Raw genomic sequence first — 19897 nt, 5'->3', positions numbered from 1 at the left:
CTTTTCTTTTGTAAAAGGACGTTGTATTGGGGGGGGTGGCGGCACTCTTGTTCATAAGCAACATAAGGACATTCTAATCTGGTTCTGCACTTTCAAGTGAAGTGTGGTTCAGTGGGTTTTGCTTAGTAGAACATTGTAAGTTGCGTGTTGATGAAGATAACTCTGGTAACACTGAACAGCAGAGACACGAAAAGAATGTGGATTTCTGAAGGCTGTTTTTGATTTATGGCAGCAAAGGGTTCTTGAATAAGTTGCTTTCTTGTATGTTAGCTTCCCACACTTGGAAAATAGGCATGGTTTCTTTACAGTTTAGGGCAGGGCTGTGGAAGCCTTGTGGGCAACCTTCCAGGGCCCGCATACCAGTGTTCTGGCAGGGCCAGAAGCAAAAGCAACATGTATGAATGACTGTTTTTTGTACTCTTACCTTTGAATGCCTTTGTATGCCAGAACATTCAGCCATTTGATACCTGACCTGTACTGTGAAGTGTTACAGCTCAGGTGCAGGTTTCTTAGCTAGAACTAGATGGAATAAAATTAGTGGTTTACATGCATGTGGAATGGATGGTAAAGATACGGTTTCTTAATAGTCGTCCTGGTTAAATAAGAAAAGCCCTGCTTAAACCAAAGGCCTATCTAGTCTGGCCTCCTGCCCTCACAGTGGCCAGCCAGATGCGCATGGGAAGTTTGTAAGCAGGACCTGAACGCAACGACACTCTCCCCTCCTGTGACTTCCAACAACTGATAATTCAGAAGACAGTGGAGCTAGAACCATAAGCACCAGGGTTGGTAGCCATTGATCGTCTCATCCTTCATGAATGTTTCAGCATAAATAAGCAAAGCAAAGTTTCTACCTTCTGATGGCTGAAGAAATGGCCACACCGTACTGTTGTGCTTTCACATTGTGTAGTTAAATTGGGTCAGCAACCTTTTTCAGCCGTGGGCTGGTCCACCGTCCCTCAGACCATGTGGTGGGCCGGACTATATTTTGAAAAAAAATAGGAACTAATTCCTATGCCCCACAAATAACCTAGAGATGAATTTTAAATGTTGTTAGCCGCTCTGAGCCCGGCTTCGGCTGGGGAGGGCGGGATAGAAATAAAAATTTATTTTTTATTATTATTAAATAAAAGGATATATTTTACTCATGTAAAAACACGCTGATTCCCGGACCATCCGCGGGCCGGATTGAGAAAGCGATTGGGCCACATCCGGCCCCCTGGCCTTAAATTACCCCTGAGTTAAATTAAGTGCTTAGGCAATTAACCACTATGCCTAAGTTGCCATGTGGGGCCTTAGTGACACACTGTAAATTTGGTAGTACAGTGGGAAACCAGTGAATCCAAAAAAGGGACTCATTTAGGCTGCAATCCTGTCCTCAGCCACCTGAAAGTTCTATTCAACTCAATATTTACTTCTTAGTAGACTGTTAGGATAATATTTCACTGCATTTTTCTAGGCAACGACCAAGAGAAGCCACTCTAACCAACTGAGCTCTCCAGACTGAGTTGATATTGCTGAATAATTACTAAATAAGGAACAGGAGTCAAGCCTTTTTTGAAAATAAAAAAGTCGTTTTGTTCTTCTCTCTTTTGCACAGGCGACAATTATTTCAAAAGCACGGGGTGGGTAGGGAAAGTGTTTACCCCTCTTGCCCAATTATCCCCTAATCAGCCTTTCCCCGCCACTCTTAACCCCCTTCAATGGCGGAGCCTCAGCCAAACTGCCGCAAACGGGAGCCGGAAGTTGTCTCTAAGCGAACCGCTGGAGCTTTTACCTCTTTGACTTCGACTGCGTCTGGGCTCGCGGACGGTGGCGCGGCCGGGTCAATCCGTCACAAAGCCCCGCCTCTTTACGGAGAGGGAGGGAGGGATGGACGGAGCAGGGAGCAGCATGGCTGACAGCGATACCTGGAGGGTAAGCGGGGGGGGGGGGGGATAACGTGGGGCTCAGAATAGGAAAGCTGCTTTAAAAAGCCTTCGAGAGAGGCAGTTGTGTGTAAGCCTTTTATAAGGGCCCCTCAAAAGACTGGTCTGTTGTGGCAGAAGGTGTGCAGGCTGCAGAATTCCTTGTGCCTAATGCAGGTATTAACGCAGGTGGCGCTGTGGGTTAAAGCCTCAGTGCCTAGGACTTGCCGATCGAAAGGTCGGCGGTTCGAATCCCTGCGGCGGGGTGCGCTCCCGCTGCTCGGTCCCAGCGCCTGCCAACCTAGCAGTTCGGAAGCACCTCCGGGTGCAAGTAGATAAATAGGGACTGCTTACCAGCGGGAAGGTAAACGGCGTTTCCATGTGCGGCTCTGGCTCGCCAGAGCAGCGATGTCACGCTGGCCACGTGACCCGGAAGTGTCTCCGGACAGCGCTGGCCCCTGGCCTCTTAAGTGAGATGGGCGCACAACCCCAGAGTCTGTCAAGACTGGCCCGTACGGGCAGGGGTACCTTTACCTTTACCTTTAATGCAGGTATATGAGTCCAATAGGTCCCTTATAGCGCCATTCAGGTGTTCTGGGACTACAACTCCCATCATCCCTTGCTAGCTGGGAGGATGGGAGTTGTAGTTCAACAACAACTGGGACTGAAAAGAGCTGGGTTAAAGCAGTGTTTTTCCAGCTGCTTTTGGACTACAATTCCCATTATTATTATTATTATTATTATTATTATTATACCACACCCATCAGGCTGGATTTCCCCAGCCACTCTGGACGGCTTACAACATACAGTGGTACCTCGGGTTACAGACGCTTCAGGTTACACACTCCGCTAACCCAGAAATAGTACCTCAGGTTAAGAACTGTACTTCAGGATGAGAACAGAAGTCACATGGCGGCAGCACAAGGCCCCATTAGCTAAAGTGGTACCTCAGGTTAAGAACAGTTTCAGGTTAAGAACGGACTTCCAGAATCAAATTTAAGTTCTCAACCCGAGGTACCACTGTATTTGAAAACATAATAAAAACAGCAATCCTTAAAAACTTCCCTAAACAGGGCTGCCTTCAGATGTCTTCTAAAAGTTTGGTAGTTATTTTTCTCTTTGACATCTGGTGGGAGGGCGTTGCACAGGGAGGGCGCCACTACCGAGAAGGCCCTGTGCCTGGTTCCCTGTAACCTCACTTCTTGCAGTGAGGGAACCGCCAGAAGAGCCTTGGCAGAGGACCTTAGTGTCTCGGCTGAACAATGGGGGTGGAGACGCTCCTTCAGGTATATGGGGCCAAGGCTGTTTAGGGCTTTAAAGGTCAGCACCAACACTTTGAATTGTGCTCAGAAATGTATTGGGAGTCAATGAAGATCCTTTAGGACCGGTGTTATACGGTCTCGGTGGCCACTCCCAGTCACCAGTCTAGCTGCCACATTCTGGATTAGTTGTTGTTTCCAGGTCACCTTCAAAGGTAGCCCCACATAGAGTGCATTGCAGTAGTCCAAGCGGGAGATAACCAGAGCATGCACCACTCTGGTGAAACAGTCTGTGGGCAGGTAGGGTCTCAGCCTGCATACCACATGCTGCAGGTAAACAGCTGCTGTGGGCACAGAATTGACCTGTGCCTCCATGGAAAGCTGTGAGTCCAAAATGACTCCCAGGCTGCGTACCTGGGCCTTCAGGGGCACGGTTCAGGACGAGGGTTCCGCCCCCTGTCCCCAAGAACAGTACTTCTGCCTTGTCAGGATTCAACATCAATCTGTTAGCTGCCACCCACCCACCCACCCACCCACCCACCAACTGCTTCAGACATTCACACAGGACCTTCACTGCCTCCACTGGTTCTGATTTGAAGGAGAGGTAGAGGTGAGTCTCATCCGCATACTGACAAACACCCAGCCCAACCCCCCTGGTTATCTCTCCCAGCAGCTTCATGTAGATGTTAAAAAGCATGGGGGAGAGGATAGAACCCTGAGACACCCCACAAATGAGAGCCCAGGGATCCAAACACTCACCCCCCAACACCACTTTCTGGACATGGCCCAGGAGGAAGGGGCGGGACCACTGTATAACAGTGCCCCCAGCTCCCAACTCCTTCAGACTGTCCATAAGGATGTCGTGATCAATGGTGTCAAAAGCCACTGAGAGATCCAGCAGGACCAGGGAACAGCTTTCACCTCAGTCTCTGGCCTGCCAGAGATCATCGACCATCGTGACCAAGGCAGTTTCAGTCCCATGATGAGTCCTGAATCCCGATTGGAAGGGATCCGAATGGTCCGCATCCTCCAGGCATGTCTGGAGTTGTTCAACAACCACGTGCTCAATCACCTTGGTCAAGAATGGAAGATTTGAGACTGGGTGATAGTTGGCCATGATGGCTAGGTCCAAAGTTGTTTTTTTAAGAAGCGGTTTAATAACTGCCTCTTTCAGCAGGTCTGGGAAGACACCTGGAACAGAAGAGCACTTTGCACTGCAACATTTTGATGCAGTTTCTATGGTCCTCTCTGTCCTGTAGACGAGTGTTGATTCCTTGCTTATACATTTTGTGTGTATGTTTGGCAGCCCCCACGAGCCTGCAATGACTACTGGTCTGAATGGAAACATTGCAAGAGCATCCCAAATCTGTTCCATTACTACTATACCTACGGGGAGGCGCCTTCCTGTAAGCAGTGGAAGAGAGATTATGAGAACTGCAAAGCATGGGAGAAGACGAAAAGTTCAGAGGCTAAGGTATGCCAAGGGACAAGGCGCAGGTTTGCAGCAATGGAAAAATCCATTCATAGGATTTTACTGTGTCAACCATCAATGTACAGTGGTACCTCAGGTTACATACGCTTCAGGTTACATACTCCGCTAACCCAGAAATAGTGCTTCAGGAGAAAGTAAGTACTAGGAAGGTTTTTCAGGCAGGAGGAGGGAAGTCAATAAGGAGGAATTTGGATGTAAAACAGATGTTTTGGATGTATAATTTGTTATGGAAAAAGAATAAAAAATATATTTAAAAAAATAGTGCGTCAGGTTAAGAACTTTGCTTCAGGTTAAGAACAGAAATCGTGCTCCAGCGGCACAGTAGCAGCAGGAGGCCCCATTAGCTAAAGTGGTGCTTCAGGTTAAGAACAGTTTCACGTTAAGTACAGACCTCCGGAACGAATTAAGTACCTAACCCGAGGTACCACTGTATCTAGCTCAGACTAGTCTTCCGTAGGGTGGGCAGATTTCAGATGTGTCAGATGCATGTTGCTTTTTTATACTTTAACCTCAGGATTGACCAACTAGAGCCAGGTGCAAATAACACACCGTCAAAACTAAATAACAGAGTGGCTCAAAACAGTGGTTTGCCTGCTGCTCTCAAAAAGTGGTTCAACTCAATCCCACACAGAGTAAGCAAAGAGAAATTGATGAGCATAAAGTGGGCATATTTCTTAATGCCATTGGGTCTATTCTGAGTAGGACTGGCATTGCATGCAGCCTATTGTGTGGTTCGTAACGATGGGGAGTACAAACTGGTTTTGCAATACAGGCAACCCCTGATTTGCGCTGGGGTTGCATTTTGGGTCATTGCATGCGACAGTGTAGTGAAAACCCACCCTGTCCGGGTTACGTCCTTTTCCGGCTCTGACTAGGCATGCGCATGGCTGGAATGCGTGCAAAATGGCCGTTGTCTGTATGTCCTAACCTAAGCACAACAGAAATGCTAAATATATTTGGTTCACTGTATCCCGTGTTATCCATCCTCAGCATAGCCTCATTGAAGTTTAACAGACATAATGAACTTGGATTAATTTCTGTGGTTGTACTGAAGTGAGTAGAACAGGTGCGATGAACTGTTGGTTCCCCAATGTTGCTGAACAACTCCCATCAGCCCCAGCAAGCATGGGCAATGCCCAGGGATGATGGGAGTTGTAATTCAGCAAGATCTGGAGGGCCAAAGCTCACCCACATCTGCAGAACTAGGTGGATACCTTTATTTTCAATACCAGAACTACTTTTGCACACAATCTCACGTCTTGTTGCCCCCAAGTTTGCTTTATTGTAGCAGTGTAATTTTTTAATCAACTATTATAGTGGTACCTCAGGTAATAATAATAATAATAATAATAATAATAATAATAATAATAATAATAATAATTTATTTATACCCTGCCCATCTGGCTGAGTTTCCCCAGCCACTCTAGGCGGCTTCCAATCAAGTGTTAAAAACAATACAGCATTAAATATTAAAAACTTCCCTAAACAGGGCTGCCTTCAGGGTTAAGTACTTAATTCGTTCCGGAGGTCTGTTCTTAACCTGAAACTGTTCTTAACCTGAAACACCACTTTAGCTAATGGGGCCTCCTGCTGCTGCTCCACCGCCGCTGCGCAATTTCTGTTCTAAACCTGAAGCAAAGTTCTTAACCCGAGGTAATATTTCTGGGTTAGTGGAGTCTGTAACCTGAAGCGTATGTGACCTGAAGAGTATGTAACCCGAGGTACCTCTGTATTGTTGTTTATTAGTTCCTTTATATACCACTAAATTGCCAAGGCAGCTTCTAAGCGGTTTACAAGTATAAAACCACTAACCAAAATTGTGTTTTTGTTGTTACTATGGGGAGTCGGAACCCCTTACTGATCGACCGATAACCTAGATATTTAACCAGTAGATTCCCCCATCCCATCGACCATAAGCCCACCCTTGATGTACATCAACACTGATTGCCAGCTGCTCCCCACCGTTTCGCACAGGTGCTTTCCCCAAACCTTTACCTGGAGATGCTAGGGATTGAACCTGGGACATTTTGCAGACACAGCTCCATCCTTCCCTTAATACTGAGGGACATAGAAAGCTGCCTTGCACTGAGTCAGACCATGGGTCCATCAGTCTACTGCCTACACCGGCAGCAGCTCCAGTATTCCAGTCTTTCCCAGTCCTATATGGAGGTTGAAGCTGGGACCTTCTGCAGGCATTCTATTAGTGAGTCATGTCCTACAAGATAGCTCAGTTGGTAGAGCATGAGACTCTTGATCTCAGTGTTATGGATTCAAGTCCCATTTTGGGCAAAGGTTTCCAGGGGGCTGGAGTAGATGACGCTTGTGGCCCCTTCAACTCTACGATTCTAAGATTGCAGACAAAGCTTTCTTTTACCAGCTGGGACCATTGGCCTGCCTGGGTCAGGAACGCCTACCCTGAGATGCCAATGCAGCTCTCCAGGATTTCACAGTTGTTTCAAGCCCTACCTGGAGACTCCAGTTTGCACCTGAGATCTTCTGTTCTGCATAGCATCTATGCTCACTTGAGGGCATTGTATGAATAATAGTTGTTATTATTGACAATTCGGTCTTTTTCCAGGACTCCCTATGCAAGAGCGAAAGAGAGCGGGTTATGGAGAAGCAGAAGTATGCTCCGGTGTGGAACTTGAGGAAAGGCCCTCCCGTAAGCTGGTATCTGCCTCTGGATGAAGACAAACCCAAATGATGAGGCCCTGGAATACCAGGTGTTGGACTTCTGGGCGATGCCTTCTATGGAATCTCAACACTGTGCTGTATAGAAGAGTTCTCAGCCATAAACCCATGCTCACAGCAACCATATACTTCACTATAGTGGTGCTTGATATTTTTTAAAAAGTACAATCTGTTCTGAACTATTTAGTAAACAGTGTGTTAAAGAGATAATTTTGGGGAGATAACCCTGTTACAAGTCCCCATACTTGCTAGTTAAGAGGTATATTGTCTCCGAATGTGAAAGTATCATTTAACTGTCATGGCTAACGGGCTTTATTTAATGTTGTGAGCTGTCCTCTGGCACCCTGTTTTCCCTCGCTCAACAATGTTCTAAACAGTACTGTCAGAATACCACTGACTTTCACGACAGGGCTACAATGGATACAATCCTGTAGATTTGTACGCGATGAGTGGAGGTGGTTTAGAAGTTCTTGTGTACAGTCAAACCTCGGCTCCCAAACACCTTCGTTTTGGAACATTTTGGCTCCCGAACGCCAAAAACCCGGAAGTAACTGCTCCGGTTTTTGAACAGTTTTGGGAAGCTGAACGGCTTTTGGGGAATTCTTTTCTTTTCTCTCCATTGACTTTGCCAACTGCTCTTTGATCCTTGGTTGTCGAACGTTTCGGAAGTTGAACGGTCTTCCGGAACGGATTATGTTCGACAACCAAGGTTTGACTGTACTACAAATGCAGCACGTACGTTCTGAATATGTGATACAGCAGGGGCTGCTAACCTGGTGCTATGGGACCTGGGGAAGACCTTCATTTGGCACCCTGACATGAGCCGCAGACTCGTGAGTTTTCAGTTTTTAAAAGGACTCTAGCCTTCCCATGGGACGTGGGTGGTGCTGTGGGTTAAACCACAGAGCTTAGGACTTGCCGATCAGAAGGTTGGCAGTTCGAATCCTCACAACAAGGTGAGCTCCCGTTGCTCGGTCCCTGCTCCTGCCAACCTAGCAGTTCGAAAGCATGTCAAAGTGCAAGTAGATAAATAGGTACCACCCTGGCGGGAAGGTAAACAGTGTTTCCATGCGCTGCTTTGGTTCGCCAGAAGTGGCTTAGTCATGCTGGCCACATGACCCGCAAGCTGTACGCCGGCTCCCTCGGCCAATAAAGCGAGATGAGCGCCGCAACCCCAGAGCCGGCCACGACTGGACCTAATGGTCAGGGATCCCTTTACCTTTATCTAGCCTTCCCATGAAGCAAAATGTGCAGAAATCCTTCCAAGGGATTTTTGTGAAATGAGGGAGCCTGGTTGTTCCTTCCTGTCTGTGTTTTTAGACAATGAGTGGTCAGAGCTGGGATTGGTGCGTGAGTTGTTTGGACCCCAAGTGATAGGAATCCCAAGGACCTAAGGAGCTGCTGTTTCTCTCTCACCCTTAATGTGCTGTTGCAGCTTATTTTCTACATAACATACAAGAGGTTGGTTAAGCCTCTTCTCATAGGAAATATGATTATGGTGAAAGCTTCACCAATATATGGCAACCATGTGTTATGCCACCCTCCCGTGGCAGCTCTTTGGGGACTGGTGTCCCCAGAACACACTCAAAATTCAAAAAGGTTGGTAACCCCATGGGATGTACAATCTTCCCCTCCTCGCATAGCTTTACTTAGAATGTAGACCCAATAACATATGCTAGCTGAACACATTCTGTCCAAGCTGGTGATCAGAGGAAAGGTGGCTAAGCAATCAATTTCCATCAGCCCCAAACAGCATAACCAACAGTGAGGAACGATGAGAGTTGTACTCCACACAACAGCTGGCAGACCAGAGGTTGGCTACTAATCAGGAAAAAATGGCAAAAAAATAATCATCATCATATAAATGTTGTTTATGTCACATATTCTTTGCACAAAGAGAGAAGGATAGTGGATGTCTAGAATGTACCCTATTCTAAAAGGGAGGCTTGCTCTTGTGGTGTGTTCTGTTCATTTCTGGTAATTCAGAAGTAATGAATGACCACACATAGTTCATGCTACTGTGTTTTGCATTTGCTGAATCTTCCAGTAGTTCCTTGGCAACGTTTCCGAATCACTGTGTATATACTTTGGTGACGTCGACACATTTTCCTTCGGGAGCCTCATACTTAGGCAGTGGCGGTGAGTGCATAAGCTCCTGCCTCTCAAAAGGGAACAGACCATCGTCTCGCTGAATTGCTGCCTCGTACAGTTCCTCTGATTCAAGGCGCAGTTCTTTTAACGCTGCCTCCTGGGCATCCACAAGGGATTTGATTATACCTTTCTCTGCCTCATGCTGCTTTTGCTTGTAAAATGACCACTTCTTCATAAGCAGAGCTCGCCTTTCGCTTTCCTCGGGGGAGAGCGGAGGGGTGTCTCGCACCCTAAAAGAGAAAAACAAAACACAATTTCCAATTAAACTTTTAATTGCACTAGCCATAGGCCACGGCATCATTCAGAAGGAGAACAAAAGAAAAAACAAAAAGAAAAAACAACAATAACCATAAAAATCGTCGGGCACAGACATACAATTAAACCACGGTCACGGCTACTAAAATTATTTGTTGCATTAAATAGAATAGAATAGCAGAAGATTCTCAGGTAAAATGTCCCAAATTAAATATCCAAATCCCCTTTGCAGTTGACCGCTATTTTGTCTAGTTCCTTCCTAAAAAACAAAACACAGTTACATACTTGGGGCCAACCAGTTGGAAGATTATTTTTACAAGACCTGCACAAGTTCCTGAGCTGTTAATCCTTGTTTCAGAAGGTGAAACTACGAGAGCTAAAATTTCTTAAGCCAAACTGACATTGAATCTCTGGAAAAGAAGCAATTTTAGAAGTGTGCCTCTGTGGTTACAAGGTCCATTGTGCCACATTGCAGCCCTGGGTTCTTGACTTTATTGTGAAATATTTCTGTTACATTAAAGCTGAGCAACATCAGCATCTAATAATAATTCCTTTGCCTTAACAAATACCCTTTGGCTGATCAGTGTAATTTGGGGGCATCAACTATCTTTAAGTTACTTAAACCACACAGAACTGTAATCCTGAAGCAAGGGAACCCATATCACGAACAAGGAATTTGTATGAAACAGTACTTGCTTTGCATACAGATGTTTCCCATTTCAATCCCAGACATCTCCATGTAGGGCAGGGAAAGATGCGAAGTGAGCAGTAAGCAGAGACAATTCTCGGCTAGAGGGACCAAGGGACAGGCAGCATGCTATATTCACTATATTTTGTCTTCACATGAAAATAGCTACTGATTGCTGAAACTTCGAGTGCTATTTAGTATCCAATCCACACCTTGAACATATCAGTGAATCAGAAGTTGAACTTAACTCTCAGGCTAGCACTGGCTTCCTTTGGACAACCATATCCCATATTATGAAGTACAGCAGTACCTTGGTTTACGAACTTAATCTGTTCCGGAAGTCCGTTCTTAAACCAAAACCGTTCTTAAACCAAGGCGCGCTTTCCCTAATGAGGCCTCCCGCCGCCGGTGCCCTTCCACCATTCGGATTCCGTTCTTAGACCAAGGTGATGTTCTCAAACCAAGACACTATTTCCAGTTTTGCAAAGTTTGTAAACTAAATCGTTCTTAAACCGGACTGTTCTTAAACCAAGGTACCACTGTACAAGTCTTTTACTTATGCATACAATCCCTTCTTCTCCTTCCTGGGCAACAGAGCTCAATGAAATAAATAAATTTCCAATTACTCATGGTTTCCTTTTTTGTCTGAACTAGGAAAATACGTTTACCAGCTTCAGAACAAGCCACGATCTTAAACCTTCAAACTGTGATTTAAAATTCTGGCTTGGTCCAAGGCTAATAGCCACCTATGTCCCTGGTCTGGATGAAATGGGAATCACAGAGTTGTAGAGTTGGAAGGGACCCCAAGGGTCATCTAGTCCAACCCCCTGCAATGCAGGAATCTCAACTAATGCATCCATGAAGGATGGCCAGCCATCCTCTCCTTAAAACCTCCAAGGAAGGAAAGTTGACCAGTTCTCATGAGAATCTGTTCCACTATAGAACAGCTCTTATCGTCAGAAAGTTCCTCCTGATGTTTAGTCAGAATCTCCTTTCTTGTCACTTGAAGTCATTGTTTTGGGTCCTACCTCTGGAGCAGGAGAAAATAAGCTTGCTCCATCTTCTATGTGACAGCCCTTCAGATATTTAAAGACAGCTATCATATCTTCTCTCAGTCGATATTCCAGGCTAAACATATCCAATTGCCTCAACTGTTAAAGGCTTGATTTCCAGACCCCTGATAATCTTGGTTGCCACCCCCTGCACATATTTCAGCTTGTCAATATCCTTCTTAAATTGTGACGCCCAGAACTGGACACAGAAACAATGGTTAGTCGGATACCACTGCCTTTCACTGAGACATACCCCATAAAGGGTGTATCATGCAAATGGATGAGAGAAGGGTTTGTATATGCTAGGAAAATACTTCGCTTATTAAACTGAAATTTGATTGCACAAATGCAGCAAAAGTATAAACTATCCCCTCTCTCAAACATGCACACACCTGAATTTTTTCACACAACTAAATCAGATTAATACTGCTACTCCAGAATCACTTCCCTTAGAGAGAAAAAAATACTGAAAAATCTGCTTTGCAAAGCATGCAAAATATATTGTGGCCATACTGTATGCATGGGAATGCCTGATAATTACCTTTTTTCATCTAGAAATCTGAACGGTGTTATAAAGTCTTCAATAGGAATTAGTTCTTGAGGGGCTTTTTGTAATTTTTTTATTTTCTTCCTCAACCGGTCTCTTATGGCTATATCCCTCTTTTGATCCACCTTCTTCTTCTTCCTTGGTTCTGCTCTAATGGAGACAGGGAAACACTTCAAAGAGTTCTTATCGGCAATTATAGGCATGCAATATTATCACTCAGGCCAACTATATGCTACATTCCAACAATGCCTCTGAACGATTACCTTGATGGTATCAAAAACAGGCTGAACAGAAAACATTTCAAACTATACGTTATATTGCAGGATTGGTGAGCTTGTATCCTTCCAGACATTGGACTACAAATCCCATCATCTCTGCCCGCTGGGCATGTTGGATGGTAGTTGGAGTCCAGCTACATCTGGAGAGGCAACAGGTTCCCCTTCCCTGTTTTATTGGATCATCCATGAAATACACAGAACTCTTCTTAAATGAACAATGCTACACATGTTTATTTGAAAATAAGTCTTGCCGTATTCAGCGGGGTTGACTCCCAGGTAAATGTGACTAAAATTTTTGCCTTAGAAACCCCCTGCAATGTAGGAATCTATTTGCCCAACATGGAGCTCAAACCCACAACCCTGAGATTGTCTGACTAGGACCAGGGAGACCTGGATTCGGTTCCCCACTCAGCTACAAAGCTCACTGGTGACCTTGGGCCAGTCACACTCACTCTCGCAGGCTTGTTGTGTACCTATAAGATCGAAGCTGACTTGGGTTTTACCTCATAGGTAATGCTGCCCTCAGTCCAAGAAGTGAAGACTGCCAGTGGTTCGCTCGACCTTGGACATTCCAGATTAGCTGAGAACTAAGAAATAAGCAATATTTCATTCATTCCAATATTTATATAGCACGCAATAGCAAAGATTACAGGCATCACCCAACACCCCATTTAAATCTAGCTCAACGTCCCCTATGCCATCTTTGTGCCCCTGGCGCCCCAATCATGGGCAACTTCCAGTGACAAACCCAACTGCAAACCCTTCTTCACTTCTGTGATGGTTATTTCTTCTACACCTGTTTGCAAATGTTTCAAACCAACTTACTGAAGCTAAGGCATAAAGGATTGTGGATTGGGCCCATCATGTTTTTTTCCATTTTTTGTGTGGCATAGCCACTGCGGGCTGGACCAAGCAGTGGTGTCTCACCATTTGCCCAGTGCACAGCAATGTCACAGGAGCAACCTGAGTATTTGAAATTGCCAATAGGTAGCAACTTGGGGCCACAAGGGTCATCAAGTCCAAGCCCCTGCAATACAGAAAATAGGGACGCAGATGGCGCTGTGGTCTAAATCACTGAGGCTCTTGGGCTTGCCGATCAGAAGGTTGGTGGTTTGAATCCCAGTGACGGGGTGAGCTCTCATTGGTCTGTTGCAGCTCCTGCCAACCTAGAAGTTCGAAAGCACACCAGTGCAAGTAGATAAATAGGTACCACTGTGGCGGGAAGGTAAACAGCGTTTCCATGCACTCTGGTTTCCGTCACGGTGTCCCGTTGCGCCAGAAGCGGTTTAGTCATGCTGGGCACATGACCCAGAAAAGCTAACTGCGGACAAACGCTGGCTCCCTCAGCCTGAAGCGTGATGAGCGCCGCAACCCCACAGTCGCCTTTGACCGGACCTAACCATCCAGGGGTCCTTTACCTTTACCTTAATGCAGAAATATTTGGCCTAACATGGGGCTTGAACCCTCAACCCTGTTTTTTGGCCTACAACTCCCATGATCCCTAGCTAGCAGGACCAATGGTCAGGGATGATGGGAACTGTAGTCTCAAAACATTTGGAGGGCCGAGTCTGAGGAAGCCTGATGTAAGTAATGGGCCCCAATAATTTTAAGTTAGAGCTTAATAATTATTTCATATACTTCTTCTTAATTGTATTTCACTATTAATATACTAGGGACGCGGGTGGCGCTGTGGGTTAAACCACAGAGCCTAGGACTTGCTGATCAGAAGGTCGGCGCTACGGGGTGAGCTCCTGTTGCTCGGTCCCTGCTCCTGCCAACTTAGCAGTTCGAAAGCACGTCAAAGTGCAAGTAGATAAATAGGTACCACTCCGGCGGGAAGGTAAACGGCGTTTCCGTGCGCCGCTGTGGTTCGCCAGAAGTGGCTTAGTCATGCTGGCCACATGTCCCTATAGAGCGAGATGAGCGTCGCAACCCTGGAGTCAGTCACGACTGGACCTAATGGTCAGGGGTCCCTTTACCTTTACCTATTAATATACTTCTTCTTAGTTGTATTTCAGTTCAACAATTTTAATAAAATACAAATTTTGTTATGTGCAAATGGCTTTAGATACCTATTAGGTCCATAAATTACCATATAGCATATATTCAACACACAAAAACTACCCTGCCCCCTACCTAAGTAAAGAGCTTCCTGCCCCGCTGCGAAGGAGGCTCAGCGCCCCAGAAGCGACAACCTGGCCCAACATGCCTCTCCTCCGCTCTTCAGCGCAGCGAACCTTCCCAAGTGCAGCAGTGCACCAGGTCTCTCCGTTCCGGAAGGGGGACACTTCCGGCGTTGCACAACGGTCCTGCCGCCATTGAGGTCCTCCCCACTCAGGAGCCCTGGCACAAAGGTTCCGGTCGGGGGAAACCGACTCGGTTGGGAGTTGTTTTCCTGTTAATAAAAGAGTTTTATCTCTACAGGTTGTCTTCCATTCTTTTATTGGCTGTCCCAGAGTTTTGGGGAATTCAGGTTACTGTATATTAATCTAGGGAACAGTAGAAACCCAAGGCTCCAATTCTTTAGCTGTTATTGTATATCTTTATTTACTTTGAAAAATAATATCTAGGTACAGATTAATTTAAAAACGTCTTCAGCAGTACAGATATTTGCTATTTTTTAAAAGGCGGTTGCAAAGGTTGGTGAGTGCAACAAGTAACAATGGAACGAAAAAAGCGGTTTGCCACTGACCCTCTCCAAAATAATATTTTTTATATGTTAGCAAGCAACACATGTGGCATTCTCCATAATAACACATCAGTAAAACTCAGTTATAGGAGGAGACAAGATAAATAAGGCCAGGAAAACTGCTTACATGGCAAGATATAAAAGGATAAGATCATCACAAGTAAGCACAATGTACGTGTTGGGAATGCATTAGTAATACAGATGTTAAGTATTCCTAATTTTTACATTGTATGAGGAAGGATGTTGTGGATTGTCTTCCTTATAATTAATATATATATAAAAAGCTCCAATTTGAAGTTAATTTGTCTGTCTTCGATGTATCATGTAAAACGCGTGATTTGGGGGTTAGTGACTAGTTTCTCTATAAATGCAATATGGCACACTTTGTGCTACCAGTTCTAAGCACAGTAACTGACTGTTGGTGCGGTCCTATCCATATCCACCCAGAAGTTAAAACCCCACTGACTTGGTGGGACTTACTCCTGTGCAGTCTAAATCAATTCCCTTCAAATACTTTTAAGAAAGGTCTGTAATCCTATTTTTAATAGGACAATTTCATGTAACGTAAACCGAAAAAATGCAATCTACAGTTTTCAATGGGATTAGCTGCCTGGAAAGTCTATATAAGGATTGTAGTCAGTTCATTATATGTTGTAGTTGACTTAGTAAATCTGCATTCATTTGCATATGAGGGGGAACAATATTTGTTGCACATGGGAAAGTAACAGTTCTAGAGCAGAGAGGAGGAACCAACGTGATTGGATTACGACTTTCATCAGGCACAGTCAGCATGCCCAATGGTCAGGGATGATGGGAGTTGTGAGTCCAATAACAGCTGGAGGAAGTCACATAGCTGTGTTGGCCTGGAAGGGCAACATTTCTTGTTATATTCAATGCAACACTGTTGAAGTCACTTAATGGTATTCTTGTTCCGCTCAAGAATGTTTTGTGCTGGAATAACATTGTTGCACAAGAGAACGCATAAGGTCGCTGGTAACTTCGTTGCGGGACGCAGATGGCGCTGTGGGTTAAAGCCTCAGCGTCTAGGACTTGCTGATCGAAAGGTCGGCGGTTCGAATCCCTGCGGCGGGGTACGCTCCCGCTGCTCGGTCCCAGCGCCTGCCAACCTAGCAGTTCGAAAGCACCTCCGGGTGCAAGTAGATAAATAGGGACCGCTTACCAGCGGGAAGGTAAACGGCGTTTCCGTGTGCGGCTCTGGCTCGCCAGAGCAGCGATGTCACGCTAGCCACGTGACCCGGAAGTGTCTCCGGACAGCGCTGGCCCCTGGCCTCTTGAGTGAGATGGGCGCACAACCCCAGAGTCTGTCAAGACTGGCCCGTACGGGCAGGGGTACCTTTACCTTTACCTTTAACTTCGTTGCACAATGGATTGTTGCACAATCTCTTGTGTGAGATTCCTCTGTTGCGCAACATTTTGAATCTCTTTGATAAGGAGATGGACCAGGCTCAGACCAGTGTTTAACAATGTGTTCATAATGTATGATATCTGGAAGTATGCTGTACTGTACGGTGTATGAAAAGTGAGGCATGCTTTTTCACTGTGCACTAGTATATGAGAGATTTGTTAATAGCATAGCAGGTGCTATAAATTTAGACCAGAGGTGCAAAAAATGTGAATCTAAAACTGAAAGTTTATTTTATTTATGGTAGAAATGCACCAACGCAAATAAACGTTGGATACCATAAGAGGTAATGGAAATAAAAATGCAAGTACAAAAAGAAAACCAATTTTATGTTATTATTTAAAAAAAAACTCCATACCTGAACATTTCTGAGAGTTAATGTTGTATATTGGGGTGTGGAACCTTTGGCCTGCAAGCCAATCTTGGCTGACTAGAGTGTCCAATTTGGCCTGTGATGCCATTTCCCCCTAATCGTTTCCACCTGCCAATCAACCAACACAATTTGTGTATATGACAGTCTATATGACTGTTGGCATCAAGTTTTGTTATGCAGATATTGGAAACATTATTAAATTTTGACAATGGTTGAATGGGAATAAAAGTTGCAATGATATGTTGCAATGATAAAGTTTAAGGTGGTCAACAGAAACATATACAGAATTGGGAATCCTTTATTATATTTTTGCACACAGCAGCGTATTCTTCAGAAGGTGTTAGATACTTTATGAGATGTTGTAAAGTATATAAATAAAGTTTATGCAATTCTATGGATCATGAGTTGGGATATATGAGATTCAATGGCTTTATTAGACAGTTTTTAGGATGATTAAAATAGAATTAATGCAGAGCTACCTGAACATTCTTGGTCTCAGTTGTGGTTAAGTTTAATTGAAATTAAAACAACTTACATCTAAGTAAACATGCACAAAATTGTACAAGTCAATAATTAGTCAAGCCCTTCATAAAATCATAGAATTATAGAGGAGAGAAAAATTACAAAAGGTTTCTTTATTTATTATTTGCTTCAGGTGGGGTGTGTCTGTGCTGCTTCCCTGTCCTCTCTCAGCCTAAAGTCTCCATCTAGATTATGGGGAATAATACCGACTGGGATTGTTGTGAGGAAGTCAACAGTATGTATACAGCAGAGATCGAGAGCCAGTGGTACTCTTCAGTCATTCTTGGACTCCCACCAGCACCAGCCAGCATAATCAACAGCCAGGGTTGATGGAAGCAACAACTGGAGGTCCACACCTGATATGTGAAGGCATTTCAACACCTGCTATATCCAGGATGTTGCTGGGCTCCCATCTCCCAATGCTGAGGTTCCTGCAGCATTTAGAGGGCCGTAGGCGGGTCTTGAAGCAACTTCATACACCTGTGGCCTTCTAGATGTTGTTGGACTCCCAATGCACTCGGTCCCAGATAGCAAGTCCAATAGTTGGAGATGATGAGAGAGCTGGGTTTGGGGTGTGTCCTCCTGCAGTATCTGGAGGACCACAGGTTTCCCAATATAGCAGGTCTTGAAGCAACTTCATACCCCACGAGTGAGGATTTGTGTTGGACTCCCAGCTCCCACCATCCGGATTTGTGTCGGACTCTAACTCCTATCCCCCCTGACTGTTTCCCCTGCTGGCTGGGACCTACAGGTGTTGGCAGTCCTGGCAACAATGGCAATATCCAAATGGACCATTTCAGGAACTACAGCTAGGGTGGGGCAGTTGGAGGGGTGTGTGTCATGTCATTGATTTTATTTTGCCTCTGGTCCTGAAGTCACTTCGAAGCAATCCATTCCAATCTGTTGCAGCCCGACAACATGACCCCTCTGGAATTTGTCACACACACATACACACATGTGAGAAAAATTGCCAATCTCTCTATGCTTGGCTACCCAGAGCTAAACCACATGACCTTTCTTTCCTCCTCCTCCTCGTTTTATTTTGACAAAGTAACAATCATAAATAAATAAGAATAAAAATGTGCACCCCACCACCGAGACCATTCTATTGTAACTACCCAACCTCCCAAAATTTCAACACCTCTGGCGATGGTTTGACCCCTTTCCGTTTTAACAGTACAAATTCTACAAACACCTTCCATATCTTATCAAAATCATTTCTCCTGCATATCCCCAGTCTTACCTTACTGGCACTTGTCAATTTATCATTAATAGTTATATCCCACACCTCTTTATGCCATTCTTCCATTTTATATTCTGCTTGCCCCTTCCACTTCCTGGCTATAATAATTCGTGCAGCTGTCAATAAATTTGTGAGCAGGTTCTTCATAGTCTGTGAACCTTCCCACGCCATGGTAAATTGATGATAATAATAATGCTACCTCTGGACTTTTCACACACCCTTTCAAACATGTGGAGAGGACACACGACTTGACAGAGAGAAAGAAAAAGAAAAAGAAAAAGAAAAAGAAAAAGAAAAAGAAAAAGAAAAAGAAAAAGAAAAAGAAAGAGAGAGAGAGAGAGAGAGAGAGAGAGAGAGACAGCCTTTTCCAATTGGAATAAAGGACAATCCTGTATCATACAGCACAGGAGCAGTGCCGGATTTATGTATAAGCTAAACAAGCTATAGCTTAGGGCCCCGCTCTCTTGGGGGCCCCAAAAAAATTTTAAGGGGGAAAAACCTCAATGTACATTTCCAAAATATAAGATAAAAAACAAATTAAACCTACATACAGCAACAGTGTTTTGTGTTGTGTAGGCGCCCGCTTGCTGGCCTGCTCCCTAAAATATCACTGGTTTGCTCATTTCTATATATAGGGTGCCTACATTCTGCATGTGCAAATAGCTTTAGATACCTATTAGGTCTGTAAATTACCATATAGCATATATTCAACGCAAAAAAGAGCGACAATTTGTTGCTGGCAAAGGACAGCTGGACATATTAAGGCCCCCATTACCTTCAGTAGCTTAGGACCTTATCAAACCTAAATCCGGCCCTGCTTCCGCCCCATGGTAAATTGATAATGCTACCTCTGGACCTTTCACACAGCCTTCCAGACATGCGGAGAGGACCCACGACTTGAGAGAGAGAAAGAGAGGGAAATAAATAATTAGGAGACAGCATTTTCCAATTGGAATAAGGGACAATCCTGTATCCTACAGCACAGTAGGGCCCCCTAACTGCACTCTAGTCAGTGCCAGATTTACGTATAAGCTAAACAAGCTATAGCTTAAGGCCCCACTCTCTTGGGGGCCCCAAAAAATTTTAATGGAAAAAACCTTAAGGGAAAAATTTCAAAGGAAAAAAATAAAGTGAGATGGCGCCGCAACCCCAGAGTCGGTCACGACTGGACCTTTAATAATAATAATAATAATAATAATAATAATAATAATGCAATCTCTGGACCTTTCACACACCCTTCCAGACACGCGGAGAAGACCCACGACTTGACAGATAGATAGATAGATAGATAGATAGATAGATAGATAGATAGATAGATAGATGATAGATA

The 19897-nt window shown here is 44.7% G+C and overlaps 2 protein-coding genes and 1 long non-coding RNA gene across 3 annotated transcripts; 2 read left to right on the top strand and 1 right to left on the bottom strand.

Annotated features, from left to right (window-relative positions):
* The first annotated feature begins 1766 nt into the window (after positions 1-1766).
* On the top strand, positions 1767-7479 carry LOC310834263 (synaptic plasticity regulator PANTS). Its single transcript, XM_083717813.1, has 3 exons — positions 1767-1914; positions 4470-4637; positions 7234-7479. The coding sequence occupies exons 1-3, from the start codon at positions 1870-1872 to the stop codon at positions 7357-7359; spliced, it is 339 nt and encodes a 112-aa protein (XP_083573939.1). The 5' UTR covers positions 1767-1869; the 3' UTR covers positions 7360-7479.
* On the top strand, positions 4918-6472 carry LOC310834319. Its single transcript, XR_014559184.1, has 2 exons — positions 4918-5983; positions 6402-6472. It is a non-coding gene; the product is annotated as an uncharacterized lncRNA (long non-coding RNA).
* Positions 7480-9199: 1720 nt separating the features above from the next.
* MRPL40 (mitochondrial ribosomal protein L40) lies at positions 9200-14613 on the bottom strand. Its single transcript, XM_083717742.1, has 4 exons — positions 14454-14613; positions 12821-12904; positions 12034-12189; positions 9200-9727 (listed from the first exon to the last, which is right to left on the bottom strand). Exons 1-4 carry the CDS (start codon positions 14522-14524, stop codon positions 9418-9420), a joined length of 621 nt encoding a protein of 206 aa, XP_083573868.1. The 5' UTR covers positions 14525-14613; the 3' UTR covers positions 9200-9417.
* Between the last annotated feature and the right edge of the window lie 5284 nt (positions 14614-19897).

This window comes from Podarcis gaigeae, assembly GCF_964106915.1.
Source record: "Podarcis gaigeae genome assembly, chromosome: 16".
Classification (NCBI taxonomy): Eukaryota; Metazoa; Chordata; class Lepidosauria; order Squamata; family Lacertidae; genus Podarcis; species Podarcis gaigeae.
This window is presented reverse-complemented; position numbering and strand designations above follow the sequence as displayed.